At 43.4% G+C, this 27,012-nt stretch overlaps 1 protein-coding gene across 11 annotated transcripts in view; it reads right to left on the bottom strand.

Moving 5' to 3' along the window:
- Ehmt1 (euchromatic histone lysine methyltransferase 1) overlaps positions 1 to 27,012 on the bottom strand; it is a 191,478-nt gene that overhangs the window by 21,666 nt on the left and 142,800 nt on the right. For 10 of the 11 annotated variants that reach the window (XM_010608766.2, XM_033759224.1, XM_010608768.3 and 7 more), the window contains 3 exons: positions 17,844 to 17,966; positions 12,023 to 12,124; positions 10,552 to 10,656 (listed from right to left, as the gene is read on the bottom strand). In XM_010608766.2, the coding sequence (XP_010607068.1) occupies positions 10,552 to 10,656; positions 12,023 to 12,124; positions 17,844 to 17,966 (330 nt within the window). Of the gene's footprint in view, positions 1 to 10,551; positions 10,657 to 12,022; positions 12,125 to 15,322; positions 17,336 to 17,843; positions 17,967 to 27,012 lie in introns of those variants that run through there. The other variant, XM_033759227.1, reaches the window with a different exon arrangement.

The raw sequence follows: 27,012 nt of genomic DNA, 5'->3' as shown, positions 1-27,012 counted from the left end.
ACCATTTTCATCTCCAGAATTAAGGATTATTTTAATGTTACATCATTGCCTTTTCTCTTTTACTTTCCTTTTTAGTTTTATTTTAGGATTCCCTATTTTTAATGTTCATACAGAGATTTCTTTAACTGAAATACCGAATAGTTTCTTTGGTGTGAAAAACTATAATAGTACACAGGATCCTAATGAGATAATTAATAATGTGAAATAGGAGGTAAAGGGCTAAAGGTGTAGGGAAACTGGGAAGGGTGGGGGAAAGGTAATAAGGGAGAGGAAAAAATATGAGAAACTGAAAAAATGGAAATAAGGTGTTTGTAAATGGGGAGGGTAGGAGGGGGTGAAGGTAGGGCAGGGACAAGGGGAAAAATGAGAATCAAGACCTATTATGTAAAGGTACAGAATCCCAATGATGAATGTAACTGTATTGTATACCTAGATTGTACCAATAAACTCAATAAAAAGAAAAAAGAAAAAAAAACAGAAACACTGAGTCTGCTGGAAGACAAAATAGGTTGAACTCTTAAGGACATGAGGATAGGCAATAACTTCATGAACAAAACCTAAACCACATGGTAAATAGTGCAAAGAATGAACAACTGAGATCTCATTATATTAAAAAGTTTTTGCACTGCAAAAGAGATCACCAACAGAGTGAAGTGACAACCCACAGAGTGGGAAAAAATTTTAGCCAGCAGTACCTCAGATAAAGGACTAATATCTAGAGCATACAAAGAATTGAAAAAAAACTAGACCCCTCAAATTTAAAGATTCAATCCAAAAATGGGCATCTGAAATGAACAGATTCTTCTCAGCTGAAGTAGAAACAGCAAATAAATATATGAAAAAATGTTCAATATCACAGGTCATTCAAGAGATGCAGATGAAAACAACATTGAGATTCCATCTCACCCCAGAAAGAATGGCTGCTATCAAGAAATCAACCAATAACAAATGCTGGAGGGGTTATGGGGAGATAGGAATCCTTCTTTATTGTTGGTGGGAATGCAGACTGTCACAACCACTATGGAAATCAATATGGAGATACCTCAAACAACTAGGATTAGAAGTCCCATTTGACCCAGCTATTCCTCTGCTGGGTATCTTCCCAAAAGAATTAAAAGGATCATATCACAGTGATATATGCTCACCCATGTTTATAGCAGTACAGTTTGTAATAGCTGAAAGTTGGAAACAACTCAAATGCCCATTAATTGATGGATAGATAGCCCAGCGTGGTGGTGCATGCCTGTAATCCCAGCACTCGGGAAGCTGAAGCAGGAGGATCACTGTGAGTTCGAGACCAGCCTGGGCTACATAGTGAGTTCCAGGTCAGGCTCAACTACACAGTAAGACCCCGTCTCAAAAAACAAAACAAAAAAAATTGATGAATGAATAAAAAAGATGTGGGAGGCTGGGAGTGGTGGCGCACGCCTGTAATCCCAGCACTCGGGAGGCTGAGGCAGGAGGATTGTGGTGAGTTCGAGACCAGACTGAGCTACATAGTGAGTTCCAGGTCAGTCTCAACTACACAGTAAGACCCTGTCTCAAAATAACCCAAAATAAATAAATAAATAAATAAATAAATAGTGGGGTTTTTTAAACAATGGAGTACTACTCAGCCATAAAGAAAGATAAACGAGGCATTTATAGCTAAATGGATGCAACTTGAGACTATATATTCTTAAGTGAAATAAATCAGGCATACATATAAATAGTGCATCGTCTCTCCGGTATGAGAAACTGAAAGGGCAAATAAAGACAAAAATGTATAACAGATAATATAAAATAGGAAGAAACTTCAAAAGGAAAGGGAAACTGTGAAGGGGGAGGGGGAAAATGGGAGGGGAAAGGGAAAGGGAAAAAAGCGAAAAAAGAAAAAAATGGAAACAAAGCTTCTGTAAACAAAGTGGGGCTGAAGGAGGGGAGGGGACAGAGAAAAAGAGGAATCAAGATGTAACACATTCAATAGGAAAATGGATGCATATTGAGGTTATATTCTTAAGTGAAATAAATAAGTCACACGTGTAAATACCAAATAGTTTCTCTGCTGTGAAAACCATAATTGTAAATAAGATCCTAATGGTATAATTGACAATGTGCAATAGGAAGAAAAGGGCTAAAGGTGTAGGGGAAGTGAGAAGGGCAGGGTAAAGACAATAAGGGAAAAGAAAAAAATATGAGAAAATGAAAAAATGGAAATAAAGTTTTTGTAAATAGGGAAGGGAGGAGGGGGTGAAGGGAGGGCAGGGGTATGGGGAAAAAATGAGAACCAAAACCTGTCATGTAAAGGTACAAGAGTCCAATGATGAATGCGACTGTACTGTATACCTAAAATGTACCAATAAACTCAATGAGGAAAAAAAAAAAAGATATATCACATGCAGTACAAATTCCCTTTGATGAATGTGATCATTATGTATATTTAAACTGCACCAATAAAATTAAAATAAAGCAGAAAATTAGATTATTTGTATCACATGTAAAATGAGTCATAATTACATAGTACGTTTATTAAAACACTATAATTCTGAAAAAAAATATTCAAAGCATATGAAGTCATAAGCAGCTTACAGAAGAAAAAAAAGACGAAGAGCAAACAGGAGGAGCTGTTTGCTCTGCTGGGGATCCAGGCCCCTCCCGCAGCAGTGACACCTGTCCCTCTCACGGGCACAGTGGGACAGCCCTAGCCACACAATTTACTAACCTTCCCTTTACTGCATACTCTGCTCATCTGTTTTCTTCCTCCGGAATATAATGCCAATTAATTTTATTTAGTCCTCTTCTTATTTTGAATTATTTCTCAAGGCAAAGTCCTCAGAGGTGAGATTGCTGGTCTCAGGTAACCATTAAGTTTTCCACTCCTCTGGGAGAACCTAGTGAGTTGCTTGCTGTGGCTTCCTCCCCTCAGGAAGAATCAGTGACCCCTGGGCAAGGTTGAGCCGACCCTCACTCGTACCCTCTGTGCTCAGGCCTGTCCTCGCTCTGCCACTCTCCATGAGGAGCAGTGCCTGGCCCCATCCCCAAACTGATTCTGCAGGCCCTTGGGGATGTGCCCAGCTCATCTGTGACACGTGGGTGCACTAGCACAATCTCCTCACAAAGTCCACATCATAGAGTGCAGGCAGGGCTTCTCAATTCAGTGAGCGTCACGAAGACAAAAGCAATGCAAAGACAGCGTGGTCTTGTCTGTTGTCTTCATCCTCAAACAACTGGCAGCCTCCACCACAGCTTTACTGCTGCCTCCATTTCTAAAGAAAAGCTAAGAACAAACTCCTTCCTCAACCTTTCTCTCTTTTCTGGTGGTTATTCTTAGTGGCTGTCTACCTTCTGATCTTTGTTTGGATGTCATCTCCCTACACATCTGAAAGCGCCAAACAAAATCCTATATCCTCAGGGGCTCCTTTCTTTTTCCTCTATCAGAATAATTTATTATTTTATAACCTGAATCACACTTTAGAGAACTTCCAATTTGCCCAAGACCCTTCTCCTTGGGACTGCTGGATCACCTGGCCCTAAAGATCTGGTGCTGGCCTGTGCTTCCCGAGCACTCTCATTTCTCTATCAACTCAGACCTGGACCCAAATGGACATGTACTCCGCGGGAGAGAGGAGGATGCAGGCATGTGAAGCCACACACACATCAGGAATGGAGGAAACAGGCAAGGGGGACAGTGGACCCAGCTCTCAACAGCACAGACCCTTAATGTTCAAAGAGAGGACAGAGTTCCTAAAGGGACTCTGAAGACCCAGGCCTTTCCATGAGATATCAGCAGGCACTGGCGTAAAACTTCTACCTTTCCACTTGACGTAAGTGGGGACTGGCATGGGGACCTACCCATGCCTTTCCACAAACATTAGCAGGCACACTCATGGGGATCTGTATCTTTTTAGGGGACACTAGCGGACAGCAGAGTGGGGACTTGTGTCTTTCCACAGATACCAGCAGGCACTGGTGTGGAACCTGTGTCTTTCCATGGGATAACAATGGGCATTGGTGTGAGGACCATGCCTTTCCACGAGATGCAGCAGTTATTGGTATGAGGATCCTTCCACAGGACATCAGTTTCCTACTACTGCGGGAAAACACCGCCAAGCTATGGCCCATCTGCCTGGCCAGGAGAGAAGCAAGGACTATCCATACCCCATGGGCTGGAGGAGAAGTCTGCCGTGGAGGAGATGACAGTCATCCCTGCACTGAAAATGGCTCCAGACCCATCCAACCAGCTGGAAAACAAACCCAGCAAAAGCAGATGGACTTCAAGTCAGCAGCTGTCCTGGCTGAATTAATCACTACAGGGGCGTAGGGTTCCCAACACCTGAGGTCTGGTCCCAGCACCTACGGCCTTTCAGCCCAACCCGAACTGACACTGCACAGAAGCTGGTGCACACAGCCACAGTCAATGGCGTCAGGGATCCCACACACTCAGAAGTTACATAGCCACAAGTTAGAAAAATGTTCAAAACGACCTTACACTACCTTCTGGGCTAGAGACCACAATGTCTGAAATGAAAACCCTGAATGAAATCAGGTGTACATGGCAGTGCAGAAGGAAAGATTAGTAAATTAGAAGGTATGTCAATAAAAACAGCTCAAATGAAACACAGAATGAAAAAAATTTTAAACTGACAAGAGTGCCAGTGACCTATGAAACAATGCACAATCTGACACACAGAAGCAGAATTCCTGGAAAGGAGTAGAGGTCAAAGGCACGTCTGAAGAAATGACATTTGAAAAACTTCCAAATTCAACATAAACTCTAAATCCACTGATCAAGAAACTCAAAGAGGACACACACACTCCAAGTCAAGCCACATCATCAACCCTTGCAAATAACCAGAAGGAAAAAGAGTACACGATACACCAAGAAGTGAGGACAAGGACCAAGCAGGGTTCTCAATCCCAGCAGTAAGAGCTAAGGAAACAACGCATGCAGCAGAGAGAAGCCATCTGGCCCAGAACAGTTCTATGCTAAGCAAAAGCATCTTCCACAAAGAAGGCAAGGTAAAGCCAGTCCAGGGATGACAAGGCTGATGAGTCCACCAGCAGCAGCCAGAGCTCAAAAAAAGTAAAAGTAAAGTGAGGGAGACCGAAAGGCAGGAAGACACTGGGTCGGGTCTGAGGAGCAGCACCAAGGGCCCCCAGCCAAGGTATGGCTGACCATATGTTAGGACAGGTGCATGCATGGAAACCAGGAGAGCAGTGCAACACGTAGAGGGGACTCAACACACAGAGGACTCTGATCTACACTTTCACATCACACACAAAGACTAACTCAAACTACCTTAAAACTACTGCAAAAGATAAATTTGACTTTTATCAAAATTTCTAAACTTACACACTTCCAAAGACAGATTTGTAAAGCATATATCTGACACAGTATTTGTTCCCAGAATATAAAATAAACTCTGAAAATTCAAGAACAAAAAAATTAACCACCCAATTAAAAAAAAAAAAAAGCGAGATTTGAACAGACCCTTCACCAAAGAAAACATACAGACAGCAAAGAAGCACTATAAGGCGATGACTAACATCGTCAGTCATCATAGAAACGAAAACCCAACGAGTGAAATGAAGATGGACACCACCAGTGAGATTCCACCGCACACCTACCGAGATGGTGCAAATGGAGAAGACTGATCTATGGAGCGCTGGGAAAACATGGACAGGTCAGAATGTGCACAGGCAGGAACCTCAGCACTCTGTGGAAACAGCTGGCAAACACACTGGTGAACCCTACCGTCTGCTCCAGATGTGCATGCGGGAGGTGCAGGTACACACGGCATCAGGGGAGGATGGAGAAGGGGCTCACTGGGTGACGGGAGGAAGTGAGGAAAGAAGCCGAGTACAAGGATGAACCTCAGAGAACGGGGTACATGGGCAGACCCGACATAAAGGAAGGCCGCGAGACAGATGACGGGTATGGGAATGGCTAGCAAGTGGCAGGAGGGATGCAAGAGAGCGATGCCTGCAATCCCATTTTCACTGTGGTGGTGTCTTCTGGGTCTCCCAACTGGGCACTGTAAATTACACAGATTGCACCTGCACGTTAATGAAGCTATTACCGTAAAGCCCTGGCCACCGTATACACTTCCACTTGCTGCCTGCCACCGCCACCAGAGGTCTAAATCCAATGGAGCCAGCTGATCAGACTGGAAACTTGGTTCAGCTTTACCAACCAGTTAAGCAAGGGTGGACCTCTTTAGTTCTCAAGGTTATTGGGATAGGCTCGGGGTGTGTGCTCCTGGATATTGGGCTTTATTGGCTTGTTGGTTCTAGAGAACAATGAGCCTTTTCCCACTGAAATAAGACTTTCTGGATAGGGGGAGACCTCTGCTTTTTCTGTTTTCCACTTGAGGACTCCGGGTACTATAAGGCTCTCCACTTGGCTCAATCTGGGTAACTGAGCATTCTGACTCTGCAGTGGGGAACTGACCTACCTTTCCTGTAGGAAGACATTCCCTGTCTGTGGAAGCATTCCAGGCGCCTACAGTAAGATAGGCTGAGGGCACCAGCCTTGCCCTCATATGTTAAAATGTCCACTGGGAGGATGGAGGGAGAACATCAGAACAGTTTCATCACTGTAGGTAGAAGTCTTCAGTAGGGCACACTGGGGCCACAGCAAGCCTTCAGCTTGATCAACCAGTTAATCAATTGCTAGAAAGGTCGCACCTTTCTAGAGCTCAAAGTACCGGCACAGGCTTGGTGGCTGCGCTTCAGGTTATTGGACTGCTGGCTCTGGGAAGCCCTGAGTCTTGCTGTGGGAATGGATGTTCTGGATAGGGAGTCTGAGTTCCTCAGAATGCTTTGTGTCTCAAGTTCACTATCATCTCCTTTATACTGTTCTTTTATCTATAAGCAATTTCCGACTTATTTTGGATTGTGTACTTGTCTAGGAAAATACTGGTCTTGATGTTTCTGTTGTGTTATTGTTGCAATCTAGTCTATTGTTGACTGTCTTTCTTGCCTAGTCTGTCTAGTGCTATTATCTTCTTAGAAATATTAAAAGTGTATTGTGTGAAAGAGCTCTTATAGATAAAATGTAGTAAGTTCAAGTTTTGTCTGAAAAAGGTCATACCAATCATGGGAACCACACAAGAGTATTCCTAAGGATCTGCAAATAGCATGCCTTTTGGCTAAAAGGGGCAAATTTAAGGATGATTTTTTGGCTTTTTTTTTTTTTTTTTTGTTCCGGGGACTGAACTCGGGTCCTTGCGCTTGCAAGGCAGGCCACGGAACCACTGAGCTAAATCCCCGACCCTGTTTTGTTTTTTTAAGACAAAGTCTCACTATGTTGTACAGGCTGGCCTTGAACTTACTATGTAGCCCAGGCTGGCCTCAAACTCATGGTGATTCTCCTCCCTCAGTCTCCCAAATGTTGGGATTACAGGCGTGAACCACAAGGCAAGAAGGCAAGAAGGACGAGTTACAGAAAACAGAGGCTGGTCTTCTTTTTTAACAGAGCTTGGCCGCAGTATAAATTGTGAAACCAAGAATACTGGGTAAAATATGAGTCCCTGAATTATAACACCATTCTACAGCTAGATCTGTTCTGTTAAAGGGAAGGGGAGTGGCAAGATATCCCTTATACTCAGGTTTTTATGGAGTTATTTGTGTGGTTGTGGTTTCAAAATCCCCTAGCTTCATTTCTAAACAAGGCAGAACCTCTTCACCTCAGCCCTCACCACTACCTGCCACATCAATCCTATCAGGACTGAGATCAGATAACAAACCAGCATCCCATTTTACTCAGGGGAATCCCATTACACAAAGTGTGAGGCAGGGATGGAAGCATTATCAGAGTACATGTTCCCTTCTTGGTAACAGACATAGCTCAATATTAAATGGCTCAATGTTAAGAACGATGACAGAGAAAAGTTTTGTAAATAATCTGAAAACCTACAAAATTTAGGAAAATGTAAAATGACTTTTGCTGTCTCTAACAGCAATCTGCTTTGTTTAGTTCAAAATTACAGTCACTGGAGGCGTTGACCATGAAGTGGGACATGTGGTCTCACCCCTAACTTTGAACACCCCTTTTCTGTATGCAAGAATAGATAGCTAGACGAATCTTTAGGTAAACTCCCTAACTACAAGGAATTGTTACATCTGGGTTAAAGTGAACTGTCTGGTTACTGTAATTTGTACATGAGTAATATGAACTGAGGAAATGAAATGTAACCACCTGAATGAGATCACAGCTGTAAAAGCTATAAAAGAGGAAGCTGCCACCCAATAGGGGGTCAATCAATGGCACTGCCTATTGAATGGGATCGACCTTTGCCAGGCAAAATAAACTTTTATTTTACTTCCACTCAGCTTGTCTCTATGTGCACGTCACTTGCCAATTCCTTCCACAACAAATGATTTGGCAGTTTTTCCAAGAATCTTGGTAAGTTTTAGGGACAAATTCATTAAGCTGAGTGCAACTTTTGTTCTGACTTGGAGGGACATGACTGCAGCGTAAACTCATTGCTGCACTCCTGATGAGAAAGAACACATTCATAAAAAGGCTGCTGAAGGAGCCAACAGGTCGACAGCTAACACTCTAGACCACAATGTTTAGCGGTAGAAACAGGTTATCAGCTAAGGAACATCTGCTGAGGATTTTGAGGTGCTCATATTCTGGAGATGCTAGTGAACTACTATTTATATTTAGGAAGGTATCTGGACTCTTTCCAAGCCTAAGCACATCTACTATGGACTCCATTTGCAAGGACAATACAAATGGAAGTGGCTGCTGATTGGCTAATTCCAATCCAGGGATTAATGGGGATTAGAATACTATGGTAATTTATGAATTGTGTGGGGCAATCATGAATCCACATGATGGCTACAGGGTCAATTTATTTCTGGATAGAATGTTCCCTGATGTACATGATAGGTGGCATCTCTGAGGTTAAGTTTCTGCTCCAACAGAAGACAGCTAGACTGGAGAGGATAGTAGAGAAAAATCTCAAAGCATGGGTAGTATTGGCAATCATTAGTCCTTGGACAAAGGCCAGATGCAGTCTTGGAAGCAGTTTCTAGACCAGAAGCACTGAAAAGAACAGATACTTATTCTTACAAGAGGGTCAAGTTGTGATGACAGTGGCATACAGGAAGATTCCAGTAGTAACCTTTAGGGGTAATGACACTACCCTGTATCTTTAAACTGTTGGTAAAGTTTCTATCTTCTAAAGAAAATTCCAACTTAAGCTGATGATGATGCAGGGTGTTCTAATCAATGTCTCCAGAGGAGGGGCCAGAACCCCATATATCAATGGAGCCAATAAGCAAGGTCAACTACACCAGATCAGCCTCAAAGCCATTACAGAAGATGGCCCTTTGGCTCCCCTTAAGATTAAGGAGGATCAAATCTCTGGGGATGTGGCCTGGCCAGTGGTTGTTACGCCCCTGACCCTTGCTTCTCGTTGTTGCTCCTCACTCCCCTCCGTAGACTGGGACAATCTGCTTCAGTGTCTCCTCCCCTAGCTATTCACTACTACTCTCCAATCCAACGTGAGTGCATGGCTCCCCTCATCTGCATACTCTACACTTACATCAAGCTTTCAGTCCTGCCCCTCACCCACTTCTCAGGTTTTAATCTAGGAGAGCACTGACCCCCTTATGCTACAGCACAGGCCCTGTTAAAATAAAGACTTGCTTTGGTGTTCCCATAAAAATTTTTTAAAAATAGTTAAAATTTCCTCTGTGTCAGTTGATCATCTCAGGTATCTGTTATAGCAGTGTCGAGCTGACCAACAGAGCTGACCTCAGTGGCTCTTCAGCACTGTGATCCCATCATGCAGCAGTGTCTATTCTCCTCTCTGCTTCTCTCCTCTACTCATTCAAAGCCCCCTGCCACCTCATGCCACAACCCCTTTGCTATGGGGTGCCCAAGATGGTGGATGAGCCACAAAAGTGTCTCCAGTGGCTCAGATCATACAAGGCAGAAATTCCGTGGAGGCTGCAGTCCAGGGCACATTCCCATGCAGAGTGGTGGCCCCAGAACCGCGCTCCAGGAAGAGCCCTGTATTGGTACAGAGGCTGAGAGGCCCTCGGCTTCCAGGTGGGAGAAGGACCTGCAGTCACGACCATCAGGTTTCACAGGTGGACGGGGCCCAGACTCAGGTGTACACTCAGCAGTGCTTTCAGGCCATCTGTGTCAAACCTTCCTGTTACCAACCTAATGAGCATGTATAAACAACCCTGAACTTTAATGCACTTTCTACTGAGGTGACTCCCCCATCAGCAGCAGGCAGGGTTCCCACTCACATCCTGTTGCCTCACTATTAGCTATGCCAGCCCCTGAAGACTCCCAACAGACTCCCTTCTGAGTGAGCCAGGTGCCTGCTATCAGGCTAAGGGGATGACCATAAGGACCAGAGGAAGTCCAATTCCCTGACTTCAGACTCCCCAAAAAACTAATGCCCAGTGTAGCAACTTAAACCACAGACTTCCCGCTTTCTTTTCTTCCATGGAGCAACGTCAGACATAGTCAGCAATACCTATAGCCCAGGCATGACCCTGGCCCACCCGCCAAATGCCTTGCCCCTGGGGTAACCTGAGACTCACATTATCCCGGATGTTGATGTCGGAGCCCTTGGACAACAGCAGCTTCACAAGCTCCACATGCTTGTACTCGGTGGCCCAGATCATGGGTGTCCAGCCGCCATCATCCTGAGTAGAGAGAGGGAGACACAGCTACCATATTGTCCAAGAACATCACCTCCAGGCGATGCACACACCTTGCTCAGGACCTGAGAGGCGGCACCAGGAATCCCTAGTGTACTGCCCCAGGTGATTCATGAGCATAGAAACCTGCATGGCCCTGAGCACCACCCCTAGGCCCTGTTGCTCTGCATTCTGCTGGCAGGAATACCACTCCAGGCAACATGTGAGGAGGGCCCTGGTAACAGGGAGAACTCAATGGTCCACGTACCCTGACCAGGCTGGGGGCACTCAGACACAAGAAGCATGCATGGCAGCATCCTTCACTCATCCTCTTGGCCCCAAAGTGACTTCCAGCGTGAGACTGACCAACAGATGGACATCAGCCCAGAGATGAATGTTCCTGCTTCTTCTTGGAGGGCAAGGCAGTAGCAAAAGAGGGTTGGCAAGGCAAACTAAATGTTTCATGAACTATCTCTCTACCACTGCCCCCCAAGTCTACTGCATCCTGGGCAGTTTCACTTTCAGGAACTGAGTCAAGATGCCAATTCCTAGTTGGGAGGTGACACACTCAGCCTCCAACCCAATACTTCCAAAAGTGCTTCTTGCTGCCCAGTCTGTACTTCTCTGGACATGCAGCCTCTACAACTGAAGACATTCTCTATGCAGCCAATTGGTGGCACTGCCCAGGCCCTGGGATGGGAGAGGGGACACAGCACATGCACGGGACAGGGTGGGGGACAACCTGACTACACAAGGAGGACAATGAAACTAGACAGGGACATGGGACACTTCAGAAGAAGGCCCAGGAGACAGGGGACAGGGCTAGGCTGAGAGCAGGGACAGAGCTTCCCAAGGAGACGGAGGTCATACCAGCACTGAGAGTCTAGAGGCCACTGTGCACTGAGGGACCCTGATGCCAGGCCACTCACGGACCTGACAGACCCCTGTAAATACCTGCTGTGTGCAGACACCAATGAGGCCCCACAGACCACTATGTGGGTAAACAGCCCTGTGGCTCTGACAGTTGGGGACACAGATCAGGAGACACAACAAATACAAAGTAAGGCCATAACCAGTGCCAGGGTACAAGCCGGCTGGGTGGGAGGCTGGGCACCTGAGGGAGGGTGGAAGCTGTTCTGGGCACTAGTGTTTGGAATACCTCATTCAAGGTGACAACTGAACATGGGCCTGACAGAGATAGTGGCATAGGCAGAACTCAAAGGAGGAGACACCAGCAAGACAGTTTGGGGTTTCCTGCAGAGCAGGCTGGTGACAAGGATAAGGCCTTGTAGGAACCTGAATGTGGCACTATGAGGGACAACTTCAGAAGAAGACAACTGTGTGTATATGACCAAACAGGATATGGCTTTACCTGGCAGTTGACATCCATCTGTCCATTGGACAGCAGGTACTGGACCACATCGTAGTGGCCTTTCTTGGCAGCCAAGTGCAAACACGTGGAGCCTTCTGCGTCCTGCAACACAAATGCTGCTCAGCTCGCAGAACTATCTGTGACTGGGCCCACAGCGTAGGGTCCCAGAGACTCCCACTCCAGCCATGAGGCAGTGTCATTAGGGATCAACCATAGGGGAAGGCCAGGCTGAGGCATGGAGTCCTATCAGGGCACATCCAATATCCAAGCCCTTGGACCCTAACATGGAAGAGCCCATCATATATCTGAAAGAGCCACCTGACAAGACCACCTTTGTTACCAGAGCCCGGTGGCCTGGTGACACCCCAGATCCACCTTACCCAAGCTGTTCCTACTGTACCCCCTGAGCACTAAGTCACATGGATGGCCCAGCAATCGTCATCTAGATGGAAACGGGGCTAAGCCCTCACTGAGCCCAACAGACCCTCCATCTGCTATTTTCCACAGGACGCTGTTGGACACATGTCATTAGCTTTCAGCTGTTTCCTCGAGGACACTACACAGATCATACTAATGGAACCATCTCAACTGAGAAAAATACACACAAGAACAGGTCAGACCCAGAAGTTCCAAGGGAGGCCAGGAAGACCACATGGCGACGGCTGGGGTAGTGGCCAGCCTGAGAGCCCATCAAGCCCAGGGCTGGGCCACAGATATTCTGCCTTCCCTCCTATAGGTCCTGCTACCATCTCTATACTGACTGTATTCTGTCTTTATTACTTTTCTCTTTTTCTATCTCACAATCCTAGCCACAACCCTAGATTTTAATACATATCATTGAGCATGCTTCTATTAAGACTAATGTCGGGGCCAGGGACTTAGCTCAGTGTTGCCGCCACCTGCCTTGCAAGCACAAGGACATGAATTCAATCCCCGGTACAAAAAAAAAAAAAGAAAAGAAAAGAGAAAAGAAAAAAGAGGGAAGACTAATGTCCACTAGAACAGCCTGCACACCCAATCCCCATTGACTGGCCTTCGGTGCCGACACTGGAAAACTGCTGCGAGTTGTAAGCAGCAAAAATGTGTGTGGCAGTGGCAGTGGCGTCAGCTGCTCCACCCCGGAGCAAGCAGACACACAAGCAAGAAGCAAGGCCCCACGTGTTGGAACCGTGCACCTCAGAGTGGACCAGAGGGGTCTCACAAGGTGGCAGTGTCTCAGCCCAGGGAACCATGAAGCAGTAAGAGGTGAAAGTGGCAGAGAAAAGCTATCACCTACTCTTCAGAACTGTAAGGTGTGCCATCCACTCCGTTCAGGCAGGAGCACAAGTTCTGATCACGTTTATCCAAGGGAACCCCTACTGCCCCATCCAGTGTCTTTGTACTCGTCCCACACAGGCAGTCACCCCATGGATGCAGAATCTATGCCTTCACGATACTTTATGAAACCTGCATTCATCCGTGAGGGTTTTGCACTTTAAAATGGTCTACAATATACTCCGGGTCCTTCTGCAACTCCTGTTTAGTTCCACATGATGCTCTGGAGAATCATCTTGGTAGGTAACATGTAACAACCATTCTCGGTTCAGAAACACTGAGCTGTTTGGGACTTTTTGTTATCTAGAAATATACTGATGTGTCTCTGTCACGTGCCGGTGTTGGCCCCTTGAGAAGTGCTAGCTCGAGCGGTCAGCTTCCGACCTGCCAATGAATGCGCCTAGGGCAGCATGTGTGTAAGTGTCATCTTACATTACTCTTGCTGTGAACAGCCAGTTGTCTTTTCCACAGGGCTGCTTTCCTTTCAGGCCCAGCATCTCTCAAATGTTGGCTGCTGCTGGCTCTGGTGCGCTTGCTCACACACTCAAGCTAACTCTCTCTGTGCTCAGGGCACTCTGGCTGGTACTGTTCTTCAGTGGCCTCTTCTTTCCCGGTCTCTTCCTTTCAGCACACCAACAGCACCCTGTAGTAGGCCCACCACCCTGAGTAAGAAGTCAGTAGGACCTCACTGCACTGCTTGCCTGTCTGTGACGCAGTTTTTCTCTCATGATACTTAGGGGTTTTCTTTGTTTTTTGTTTTCAACAGTTTAAGCATGATGCATTTAGGTATGCTTTTTAACATGCATTTTGCCTGGGGTTTGCTAAGATCTATAGGTTCTTAGATCTACAGGTTGCTGTTTTTCCCCAATCTGATGAATTTCTGACCATATTTCCCAATTTTTTTCTACCTGGTTTGCTCTCACCTCTCTTCTGAGGTCCAACCACAAAATTTGATCATGCCCTAAAATCTGTTTCACATACTAAATACTTTCTATAGATGAGTCTTCCATTTCAACCCTCCCAGTTTCTTCTGCTTTGTCCACTCTGCCTCAAGGCTCACCTGTGACTACCTTGCAGAGTCCAGCTGCTCCAGGACACTCTGAGCTCCACCTCTACACCCTTAGCCCCAAACTTCTGCTTGGCCTCCAGTTCCCTGTGACATGCCACAGATGTGGAGTTTGCCCAGCCACCATGATGAAAAGGATTGTTAACTGTTCTCTACAGCTATTTACAAAAAAGCTAAAGGTTCCCATACCTTAAAAACCTTAAAATAAAGGGACAAGTAAAAACTTGAAAAAACATTTGCAACACATGTAAATAATGTAAATAAGTATATTTTAAAACAAGTTGACCATAAAAAGAACAAATTGATATCATAAAGCAAAGAAGAAAATCAAGCACCTTTGTATGTAAAATTGTTAATACTGAAAAAGACCTATAATAGAGAGTACTGGTAAGGGCAGGTTCAGACATTCCTACATCAATTCATAAAAAGTAGTATAAAAAGCCTTACCAAAGATCACCTGAGCCAGGAGTTCAAGAGCATCCTGAACAACATAGAAGACCTCATTTTTTTTTAAAAAAAGGCCTTAAAATTGTTTATATATTTTGATACAATTCTGCAAGAAATCAACTGTGTACCAATAGTTAGCTAAAAAAATGTTTATTAAAACATAGCTTATGATAAAATTAAATATAAATATTAACACACAAGTTTGGCTAAAAAAAATGCAATAATATAAAATACCGATGAAGACATTTGAAGTGTTATCAACATTTAATGACCAAGAAATAATGATAATTTAATCTGATGTGAAAAAGGAGTTGATAAATTAGGATAGGCCTCAAACTCATGGCAATCCTCTTGCCTCAGCCTCCCAACCACTGGGATTATAGGTGTGTGCCACCACATCACAATCATTTTTTAGAGTTACACTTTTTTTTTGGTACCGGGGATCGAACTTGAGTGCTTGCACTTACAAGGCAAGTGGTGGAACCACTGAGCTAAATCCCCGGCCCCTCAATCATCTTTTAAATGTGGAACTCAACGGCATTAATTACATTTTAATTAATTAATTAATTACATTTTCCCATTTACCATTGTCACTATTCCAAAGCTTTTTCATGAGCCCAAATACAAACTAACAATTAAGCAATCACAGCTCCTCCTCTCAGCTTTGGGCAGCCTGTAGCCTGTTCCAAGTATCTCACACAAATATGTGTCCTTCAGCACTTGCTCCTTTCTCTTTACACCTTCAAGGCTGTAGCTTCAAGTCTGTAGAAGGGTTCGTGCTTCATTTCTCCCTACGAAGGAGCAACAGTCCCATTGTATGCACTGGCCACATGTTGTCTGTCTGCTGATGGACACTTGGGTTATTTCTACCTCTACAGCTGCTATGAACAATGTTGCAATGAATACTGCTGCTCAAAATCTTCATGCCTGTTTTTACTTCTTTGGATATGCACCATGGGATAGAATCATTGAAGGACGTAGTAATCCTGTTCAGTGATTCGAGGAGCCACCAAATTGCTCTTCACAGTAGCTGTACCATTTGAAACTCACCCCAGCCCCAATTTTTCCATGTCCTCACCAACATTTACTTTCCCGTTTCCAGATAACAGCCATCCTGGTAGGTATAAGGTGACTGACTAACTAACCGTGGTTCTGATTTGCATTTGCCTGATGACTGACAATGTCAAACATCTAACTGAACATTTGCATATCTTCTTTGAAGAAATGCCCACTTAAAACTTTTGGCCATTTGTTTTTAGACAGTGTCTCAATATGTAGTTCAGAGGCTGGCCTTGAACTCATGGCAATCCTCCTACCTTAGTCTTCCAGGTACTGGGAGGAATGTGCCACATTTGGCCCAACTTTTGTGCATTTTTCATTGGATTACTTGAGGAGTTTTTGGTGTTGAATTACAGGACTTAATATATTCTGGATAGAAACACTTAATCAGATATACAATTTACAAACATTTTTTCCATTCTGTGGGCTATCTTTTCACTATCTTGATAGTGTCTTTTGGATACACAAAAGTTTTAAATTCTGATGAGGTTATCTTTTTCTTTTATTCTCTGTGCTCCTGGTGTCATATCCAAGATATCACTGGCAAATCCAAGGTCAAGAGACTTCTCATAGTTTTCTTCCAAGAGTTTTGTGCTTTTAGCTCTTAAATTAATTCTCTGATTGACTTTGCAGTAACTTTCATATGATATGAGGTGAGGGTCTAACTACATTCTTCTGTATGTGGATATAGCATATTTTGTGCACTATCTGTCGAAAAGATGCCTTTTCCCACCAAATGATCTTAGTAACCTGACAAAAGTTAACTGCGTTCTGGGCTTTCTCTTCTGTTCCACTTGTGTGTATCTGTCTTTACACCAGCATCACACTATATCACACTTTACACCAGCATCATTACTATAGCTCTGTAGTAAGTTCTGAAATCAGAACTGTGAGTTCTCCAACTTCATTCCTTTTTAAAACTGCTTTGTTATTCCAGGTCCCTGAGACTCAGTATGAATGCTGAGATGACTTTTCCTCTAATTGTAGAAAAAGCTGTTGGGTTTTGATAAGGACAGCATGGAATCCACTTTGAGCAGTATTTTCATTTTAACTATATTAAATCATCTAATATGTAAAGATGGGATCTTTCCATTTATATGTGACTTCTTTAATTTCAGCAAAGGCTTGTAGTTTTGAATGTACATTTTTTTGGCCTCCTTTGTTAAATGTATTCTTACACATTTATTCTTTTGATGCTACTGTAAATGGAATTACTTTCTTTCCTTTAACTACAACTATATAAAAATATAACTGACTATAATGTGATTTTTGTACCCTATTATTTTGTTGAGTTAGAGTTTTAGCTCTAAAAATATTCTTGTGGCTCCTTTAGGGTTTTTTTTCCTATGTGTTAGGTTTATGTCATCTAGAACACAGACAGATTTACTTCTTCTTCCTTTCCAATTTGGATGCCTTCCATTTCTTTCCTTTTAAAAAAATATATACATATCTTTATTTATTTAGAGGCAGCCCCCCACCCCAGGGTATCACTGTGTAGTCCAGGCTGACCTCGAAATCCTGAATACTGGGAGTATAGGTATGCACCATGATACCTAACCCCCATTTCTTTTTTTTTTCCTACCAGAGATCGAAGTCAGGTCCTTGTAGGCACCAGAACCACTAGATTAAATCCCCAGTCCCTAACCCCCATTTCTTTTCTTGCCTAACTTTTCTGAGAGGAAGACAGAAGAAGCAAAGTACACTGAATGAAGGAAGCAAAAAGATTCTGTGCAGCCAACTCCTTATGGGTTGATTTGCCTTTTGTCTGCAAACTAGATCAGGTGCTCACAAGGGTTTTTACTAATAAACAGTCAACACGTAAGGTGACAAACTAGTTCTGGGTAAATGTCTGAAGATGCCCCAGTGAAGAACTGCTCATCCCTCTGAGAAATATCTCCCCAGGAAACAGGCTTGTGAACTCAGGGTGGGGCATACCTTTGGGTCTACCTGTGCCCCGGCCTTGATGAGGTACTTCACTGCATCCAGATGGTTGTTCTCTGCAGCCTCCATCAGTGGGGTCCGCTGGTCTTCTGAGCAAGTATCAATATTGGCTCCAGCCTAGTAAAACAGAAAGTTCAGGTGTCCAGAGAGTGGCTGTTGCAGTCCCAACCACAAGCAAAGGACTTAGATGCTTCCAAACTTGAAAAAGAGATTTGACAAGTGACATTAGAACTGTCTTACTGACCAACTATGTGTAAATCTTCAAAAACTGTACTTAAGGCACAATTTTTCTATTACTATCAAGTTGTAGTTTAAGAATACTTTTGCTACTGCATTCCATTCCCAGATCTGACACAATGTGTTCACAACACACACAGGTGTGAGAGCACCTTTAAAAATGAGCAAGACAGTGCTAACATTTCAAGCAGGCAAAGTGGAATGCAGAGGGGCCTCAGGGAAGAGAGTGTGGAGAAGCCAGATAGATAGTCCCTGGCTTCCACTCTGTTGCCTGACTCTCCAGCCATTTCAGTGCTTCTCAAAATAAAAAGGGCAAAACCTAATTTCCAGTGACAAGAATTTTGCAGAAATTCTACTGTTTCCAGTAAAGTTATGAACTAGCAGGTACCCTACAGTAAAGCCCTGAATTTAATGCCAGTTGTTGGCAGCTGAAACCTTTTCTCCACAGGAGAAACACTGAACTTCTTAGACCAGTAAAGAACTGATGTTCAATCTACAAGTCAGATATTTACTATGAAATAAAGTAGAAATCCTACTGTTTTACTATCAGCAATTAAAAAACAAAAGGAGCTCAACTAAACAAAGAATTTTGACACAGGCCTGGAACAGGGTGTATGGGAAGCCAGGTGTAGCCATGGGCTTAGCCACTTGAAAGAGGCCCTGAGATAGCCAAGGAGCTCTGGAAAGGACCTCAGTTATTTCCAGAGCTATGCTCCCTGACCTGGAACTGCAGGCCCATGGGACAGGGGACACAGATCTGAATGATAAGAGCACTGAGGCAGAAACAGGGTAGAAGAAACAAGGCTGATTTTAAACACAAAAGTTCAAAGCCAAGGTCAGCCTGCCAAATCTGAGGGCAAAGTAAAACCAGAATCCTACAGCAGCTAATTTTAATTTAAGCAAAGCAAAGAGAGTAAACCATACAGAGCTGGTGAGGCTGGGGCTTGGGCCAGGGCTGAGGCTGCCATCTGCAGGGGGAGCCAGGTTCTACCTGCACAGAGGACACAGCTCTGCTCCTCCTCAGGCACCCAAAAAATCAGTAAGAAAACAAAAGAGTGTGCCCACAGCAGAGTGAGACCATGGCCACAGGCCAGCCCAGCCACCACACCCCAGACAAGCCAGGCGCCTCAACAGATCTGCCCCTTCAGCAGCACAGGGCTAGTGACGGAGTCATGGCTCGGAAGTGAGGGGACAAGGGCTGCCTAAGAATAGAGTGCTGGCCTGGCACAAGCTGAGGCCCTCACAGACAGCAACACAGAACCCCAGGAAAGACACTGATCATGGTCTAGGAAAACAAAGAAACCTCTGAGGCCACATGACATATCAGAAAAAATGCACAGGCAAATGGGCCCATCAGGTAACTAATGGGATTTTCAAACAGTTGAGAACTGCACAAAGAAATGAGGCTACCAGTGACGGTCAGGAGGGACGACACAACAAACTGTTCTGAACCTGGCAGGACCCTCTTCTATACATTCCCAAACATTCACTGCAGCAAGGGTGTGGGACCAAGAACATGAACCTCTGCCTCACAGCCCTACACATTTACCACATACTGTGAACACGAGCCCTCTCTAGAGACAGGCACCCAGAGTGCCCTTCAGGACCCAGAAACAGCAGGGACACCACTAAGAATGGACAAGGAGCACCAGGGCAGGATGGAAGCAGGATTCACTTTAGGGCTGGGAAACAGCCCCACTGGTGGGAAAAAGCCCACAAGCTTGTAACGCTGGGAGACAGGGCCACTGAGACACAAGAGCACCCCCTGACCCATCCTTGGAGCCTGTCAGTCCAGGAGTTAGACCACACATGTCTATATCACTGGCAAAGGTTGGGTGGACTCCAGATCAGTGCCAGTGAAATGCTTTCTGCCATGTCAGTGTGTTCTCCATCTGTACTGCCTAGGGCAGTGACCCCAACCACATTGCTGCTGAACATGGAACGCAGACACTCTGATGAGCTTCCTCTTCTAGTCAACTTGACAGCAAAAGCAGCTGGGGCTTGCAGAACAAAACAAGGACACTTGGACTCCTGAGCGGCCTCTCAGGAAGAACACACTCCACCCACTCCCCTCTGCCCTGTAGGATGCTCCACTCAAAACCAAGTATAGACCGCCACCAGTAGTCAGCCCTGCCTGGATGGGTCCTGGGGGAGAGGACCTGAGGGCCCAGAACACCAGCATCAGCCTTCAATAGGGCTCTGTCCAGAGCTGCAAATGGGAGAAACCCCTCGGTTCTAAGAAGCTAGAGGTAAAACCTCTCCTATTTCTCTCAATGGGAAATTTCAGAAAATCTGCTTAAGTTCTAAGAGGAAAACATACAAATGTTTGTATGCATGCATGCATGCATGCACAAACGCACATAAAGACCACCCAAGATCAGCAACAGGAAGTTTGGCAGCTGAAATGAGATCAAGTGCCAGGCTGGAAACTGAGTAAGCCAAGCCAGGTCAATCAGACCTTCCACGAAAGGAGGTAAAGGACTCATATATATAAAGAGGGTCCTCCAAATATAGAATGATTTATTTTGCAATACTCAGGCTCACCACGTGTGCTGAAAACAACAGAGCTCACACAGCTTCCCCGAGGACAAAGTCACTGTGCATCCACAGCACGTGGCAAAGACAGGATGAAATCCTGGTCCCACCACCTAGACATCAGTCTTCCCTAGGTCTCTCTGGCTTTTGTATGTAATTCATTTATGGTTTGGGAACTAAAAGAAGCTACACACAAAGAACCTGAACTATACATCTTGATTATCATAAAGGTTGAAAAGAGACAGTGCTTGGGATACTTTGGGGTCATGCAGCCAAGGAGGCAGCATATTCAATCCTCACAGCAAAGGTCCTGGGGCAGCAGTGCTGGGTCTGCCTTACAATGACAGGACATCTTAGGGTTTATCTGCATACAACATGCTTATTGACTTTAGGTGTGTATGTGTGTGTGTGTGCATGAACTAGGGATTGAACTTAGGGGCCTTGTGTATATTTAGTACACACTCTACCATTGAGTTAATGCTTGGTCCCTTAAGTGTTCTTAAAAATAAGGAAGGAGAAAGGCCAGAGATTTAGCTCAGTGGCACTGCACCTGCCTTGTGCAAGGTCCTGAGTTTGATCCCTGGTACTCCCCCACCCCCCAAAAAGGCAAGGAGAAAACAGTTTTCCAGAGGAATTACAAGCTAATTCTCAGAAATGGAAATCCATACACCGTGGAATCATCCTCAATAACTGCCAAATGGAGCTCTAAGTCAAAGAAAAAAATCCTTCAGATGCTGAACCCCAGTGGGAGAGAGAACTTCCTCAGTCCTGGAGTCTGCTGGCCTCTATCCCTGCTGTGCCTATGCCCTGTGGCCTGCACTGCCTCTGTCACTTGACCCTCAAGTTCATCCTCAGCTAAAACACGGACCTATATATATATATATGTATATACACATACATACATACATACACACATACACACTCTTGGCTTCTCCGGTGGGATAGCCCGACAGCAAGCATGGTATCTACTCTCCTGCCCCACAAAGCACCAGCTCCCCAACTCTTCTGCACCATTCTCTCCCTCATCCCAGTACCACTTATGAGCCTTCCTCCGTCCACTGTAGCCTGCCCCTTAGCCCCTGCCCTTGACTCCTGCCTGGGCAGCCCACTAAACTTACAGACCTTTGTGGGACAGCCTATAGCTTCTGAGTGACCGTTAGTAATACCTTCAAGGAAATAGGGAGGAAAAAGAGGCTGTAATACAGAACAGTCAGAGTAGGAAAGGGCTCTCTGGATTTCCAATTGTGAGTACAAATCAAATATCCCCCAGTAGCCAGAACTGAGTTGAGGACATGTCCAGAAAGTGCAGCTAGGAGACAGAAAATGACCTTGGCCAGGAATCAGTGCAGAGACATTAACTGGAGGAAAGAACCCAACAGGAGAGAGCTGAGGCAGGTGGCGGATGCTTGCAAGTCATCTGGAAAAACAAGACCAAAGGCCATGGATTCTTACACAAATGTGACATCTCAACACCCCAAATAAATGGAAAGGACCTGAGGTACCATCAGGTGAGACATCAGACTCACAGGGCTTAAGGACAGTCCTCAAAGTTTCTAGAAGTAAAGGTCACACAAGGGGATCAGAAGGCAGGGTACATCAGCCTAAGTGTAACATCTGGAAAATGGCCCAACCAGGGTTAAAGAAATGCTATTGAAAGTAGGCTTCACAGTGAGAGATGGCAAGCAGTACCCATGAGTGTAAAAAGGGAAAGCACTGCAGTCTGTGCAGAGGGCCAGAAAGGAATTAGCATCAGGTCAATTAGGGCAAACCATACCATATAGGCAAGAAGGCCCTAAAAAGAATGTGCAAAATATTTTCTAAACTTAAAGACAAGTCTTGAAATAATCCAGTCAGAGAAAGACAGATAGACACACACAAATATACACATACATACATTTAAAAGAACAAAAAAGCCTATGAAATTTAATCAAACACCATCAATAAAGCAAAAATTTGCAAGTATGGGTACTCCAGAGAACAAAGGAAGGGAAAAAGCAGAGGAAATCTACTCAATGAAATAACTGCTTAAAATCTCAACAATCTTAAAAATGAGAACAAAGACCTGTCATGTAAAGGTACAAGATCCCAATGATGAATGTAACTGTACTATATACATAAAATGTACCAATAAACTCAATGAGAAAAAAAATTTATATATATCAGTAATCTTGGGAAAGACAAGAACATCCAGGTTCAAAAGGCCCTGAACAGATTCAAGTAATAAAGATTATCACCAAGGCCAGTTACATTCCAATTGCCAAGCACACAAAGAAAAGAGAAAATCCTAAACACAGTAAAAGTGCCAAGTCACATAGAAGGGAATTCCCAGGAAAGCAACAGACTTCTCAGCATAAACCTTGCAATCCAGAAGAGAACTGGATGATATATTCAGCGTGCTGAAAGAATAAAACTACCAACTAAGAATACCACACCTAGCAATATAGAAAAACCCAAATTGGACATGGTGGCACATACCTGTAAACCAGCACTCTACAGACTGAGGCAGGAATTTCCTGAGTTCAAGGCCATCCTGGGTTACATAGCAAGTTTGAGGCTACACAACAAGATCCTATCTCAAATTAATTAATTAAAAAACTGAAGTCTTGGGCTGGGGATTTAGCTCAGTGGTTTCACTGCCTGCTTTGCAAGTGCAAGGTCCCAAGTTTGATCCCTGGTACCAAAAATGAAAAAAAAACAAAAAACAAAAAACAAAAAAAAACAAAACTGAAGCCTTCACCAAAAAAACTGTTAGAAGTGATAGATGATACTGGTAAGGCTGGAGAATATAACACCAACACTATTTTAAGACATTGAAAATGAAATCACCAAGAAAGACATTAAGAAAGCAAACCCATTTATGTTAGCTCCATACAAGTAAAATGCCTAAAAATAATTTTAATCAAAGAGGTGAAGATCTACAATAGAAATTATAAAACACTGAACAAAATTGAAGAAAAAAAAAAATCATCAGACTCCCCCCAACTTTAAAGACTAAATCCAAAAAATGGGCATCCAAAATGAAGACACTTCTCAAATAAAAAAATACAAACAGCAAATATATATATGAAAAAATGCTCAACATTACTAGACATTCAAGAAATGCAAATTAAAACAACACTGAGGTTCTACCTCACAAGAATGGCTATTATCAAGAAATCAATCAACAAATCCTGGCAAGGCTGTGGGGGGCAAAGGAACCTTTCTCAATTACTGGTGGGAGTGTAGACTGGCGCAACCATTATGGAAATCACTATGGAGATTTCTAAAAAACTACAACTAGAGGTTCCATTTGACACAGCTGTTAAAGACATCTGCATAACCATAATTATAGTAACACAATTTATAATAGCTAAATCTTGGAATTTAGCCCATATGCACATTAAAAGATGAATAGACAAAGAAAATGTGATTTATATATAATGCAGTACCATAAAAAAGGGATAAACTTGTTAGCCAAGCATGGTGGCGCACACCTGTAATCCCAGCACTCAGAAGGCTGAGGCAGGAGGATCGCTGTGGGTTCGAGACCAGCCTGGGCTACATAGTGAGTTCCAGCTCAGTCTCAACTACATAGTGAGACCCTGTCTCAAAAACCAAAACCAAAACAAAACAAAAAAAGGGATAAACTTGAGACATTTGTAGGAAAATGGATGCACCTGGAGACTATAATCTTAAATGAAATCAATCAGACACAGAAGTTTATAGACTGCATTTTTCTCTTGTGTGAGAAACACAAAGAGTAAATAAGGAGCAAAATGGAGTACAGATATTGAGAAGTAGGAAGGATATGTTCAAAGAGGAAGGGGAACAGGAGGGAAGAGGAAGGGAAAAGGGAAAAAAAGGAATGGAAGAAAAAATTGTAAACAAAGCTTTTGTAAACAGGGAGGGGAAGAAAGGTTGAAAGGAGGAGAGGAGAATGGGAAAGAGAAAGACAAGATTTATTACGTACACATACAAATTTCCTGTGATGAATGTGATCATTTTGATCCCTGGTACAAAAAAAAAAGAAAAGAAAAGAAACAGACACCAGAGAGCAGTATCAGACATAAACTAGAAGGCAAACAAGAAAAAACACTGTGGTGTACAGAGAATCACACCTCCAAACACAACAGAGTAAGTTATGAAATTGCAAAGAAATCCACTAACAAAAAGGAAAATAAAAGATAATAGGAAATAGAGGGTAGATCTTTTGCAAAATGGAAGGGGACAGAGGGATGGAAGAGGGAAGTGGCGGAGGGGATGAAAAAGAATTGAGATGTGTTATGTATGTGTACTAATTCCACACAAGAAATGTAAATGCTGTGTACCGTAAACGTGTTCTAGTAAAAGGTAAAAAATTTTCAAAATTACAAATCTCAAAAGAAACTGAAGAGAACACAAAAACTGGAAAGACCTCTATAATGCATATGAATTGTAAGAATACTATTAAAGTTGCTTCTCGACCTTTTGGTTAAGATCAAATGTGGAAGAACACTGTTAAAATATTAAATCAAAAGCAATCTACAGATTTGCTGCAATCCTACCAAATTACCAGTGACATTCTTCATGGAAATTAAAAACAACATTCCTAAAATTTGTATGGAACTCCAAAAGGCCCCCAACAGCCAAAGTAATACTGAGCAAAAACAATAAAGCTGGAGGCATAACATACTTGAGTTTACTGACATGGCCAAAAGTCCCTAATTGTGACAAAGGCATCAAGAAACATACACTGGACTTAGAACAGCCTCTTTAGTAATCAATGTAGGGCCTAAACTATGAAACTTCTAAAAGAAAACACTGGGCAAATGCTTCAGGATATTGGTCTTGGCAAAGATTTTTCGATATGTCCTAAAGCACAGGCAACAAATCCAGGAACTGACAGTGGAGATTAAATCAAACCAAAAAACATTTATAAAGCAAAGGAAATAATCAACAGTTATGAAGACACTCTTCATAAAATATTCATCAAAGAAGGGATTAATTTCCAGAATATATAAGGACCTTAGACAACTCAATAACAAAAAATACCCAAGTAATCCAATGAGGTAGCAACTCAACCCAGTAGAAAGGCTATTTTTTAAAAAGAAAAAAAATGCTAGTGAGAATGCATAGTAAGGGGAACTCTCACACACTATTGATGGAACTGTCAATTAAAAGACAATATGAAAGACAGGATGAAAGTTTATTAAAAAACTAGAAATAAACCAGTCATAACGACACACATCTGTAATCCCAGCACTCTGGAAGGCAGAGCCAACAAGACCACAAGCCTGGGCAAATTAGCAAGATCTTGACTCAAAAGGGCAGGCAATGTAGCCCATTGTGAAAACCCCACTAAGGAAAAAAGAGAAAGGAAGAAACCTAGAGACATCTGCACTTGCATGTTATTGCAGTCTTGCTCCCCAAAACAAGACATGGAGTCTACCTAGATATTCTTCTCCAGAAGTGTGGACAAAGAAAACTGTGGTAAATATATACAGTAAAATATTCAACCATGAAAAATAAATAAAAACCCTACCATTTGTAGTAGAATGATAGAAGTGCAGGACATTGTGTAAAATAAAATAATTCAGATACAAAAAAATACTGCCTGTCCTCACTTATACGTAGCTATAAGAGACAGAACAGCATCTGTCCTCTGATAGGGGAGGGGTAGGGAGGGATGAAGAGAGGATGGTCCATCATTACAAGATGCAGCTGGACAGGAGAAATAACTCTGGTGTTCTACAGCACCACAGGGAAACTATAATTAATACAATTAATTAAATAGGATTTCAAATGTTCTCAATACAAAGAAATAGTAGATTCCTGAGGTGACAAACCAGCCATCCGATATTACCAACACACTTTTTGCACATGCATGGAAACATCAGAGAGTACCCATAAACATTTGCAGTTACTATGTGTCAATTAAAGATAGAAACAATTCTTAAGAAAGTACTTAAACAATTAGAATTAAACCAAATTCTGGGCACAATATAAACACTGAAGGAAACATACCCAGATACTGGGGAGGGGAGAGAGGGTCTGGGCATGGGTAAACCCTTATCTTCTACACAGGCAATGTGTAAATACTGAAAACTGGCCCCACCCAGGACTCCCCACCACCAGCCGATAGGGTTAGTCAGGATTAGGGTTAGTGATTAAAGAGGATATAAGAAAATGGAAAGACATCCCGTGTTTCTTAGTAGGAAAAATCAAGACAGTGAAAATGTCCATACTTCCAAAACCGCTATACAGATTCTACGCAATCCATATTGAAATCCCAACAGTATATTTCATGGAACTAGAGAAAACAATCCAAAAATTCATTTGAAATCAAAAGAGACCTAGAATAGCAAAAGCAATTCTAGGCAGCAGAGACATGGCTGGGGGTATCACAATCCCCAACTTGAAACTTTACTAAAAA

Source organism: Fukomys damarensis, unplaced genomic scaffold, assembly GCF_012274545.1.
Source record: "Fukomys damarensis isolate Sample0158 unplaced genomic scaffold, DMR_v1.0_HiC HiC_scaffold_36, whole genome shotgun sequence".
Taxonomy (NCBI): Eukaryota; Metazoa; Chordata; class Mammalia; order Rodentia; family Bathyergidae; genus Fukomys; species Fukomys damarensis.
Note: the sequence above shows the minus strand (reverse complement) of the source record. Positions and strands in the feature narration are given on the sequence as shown.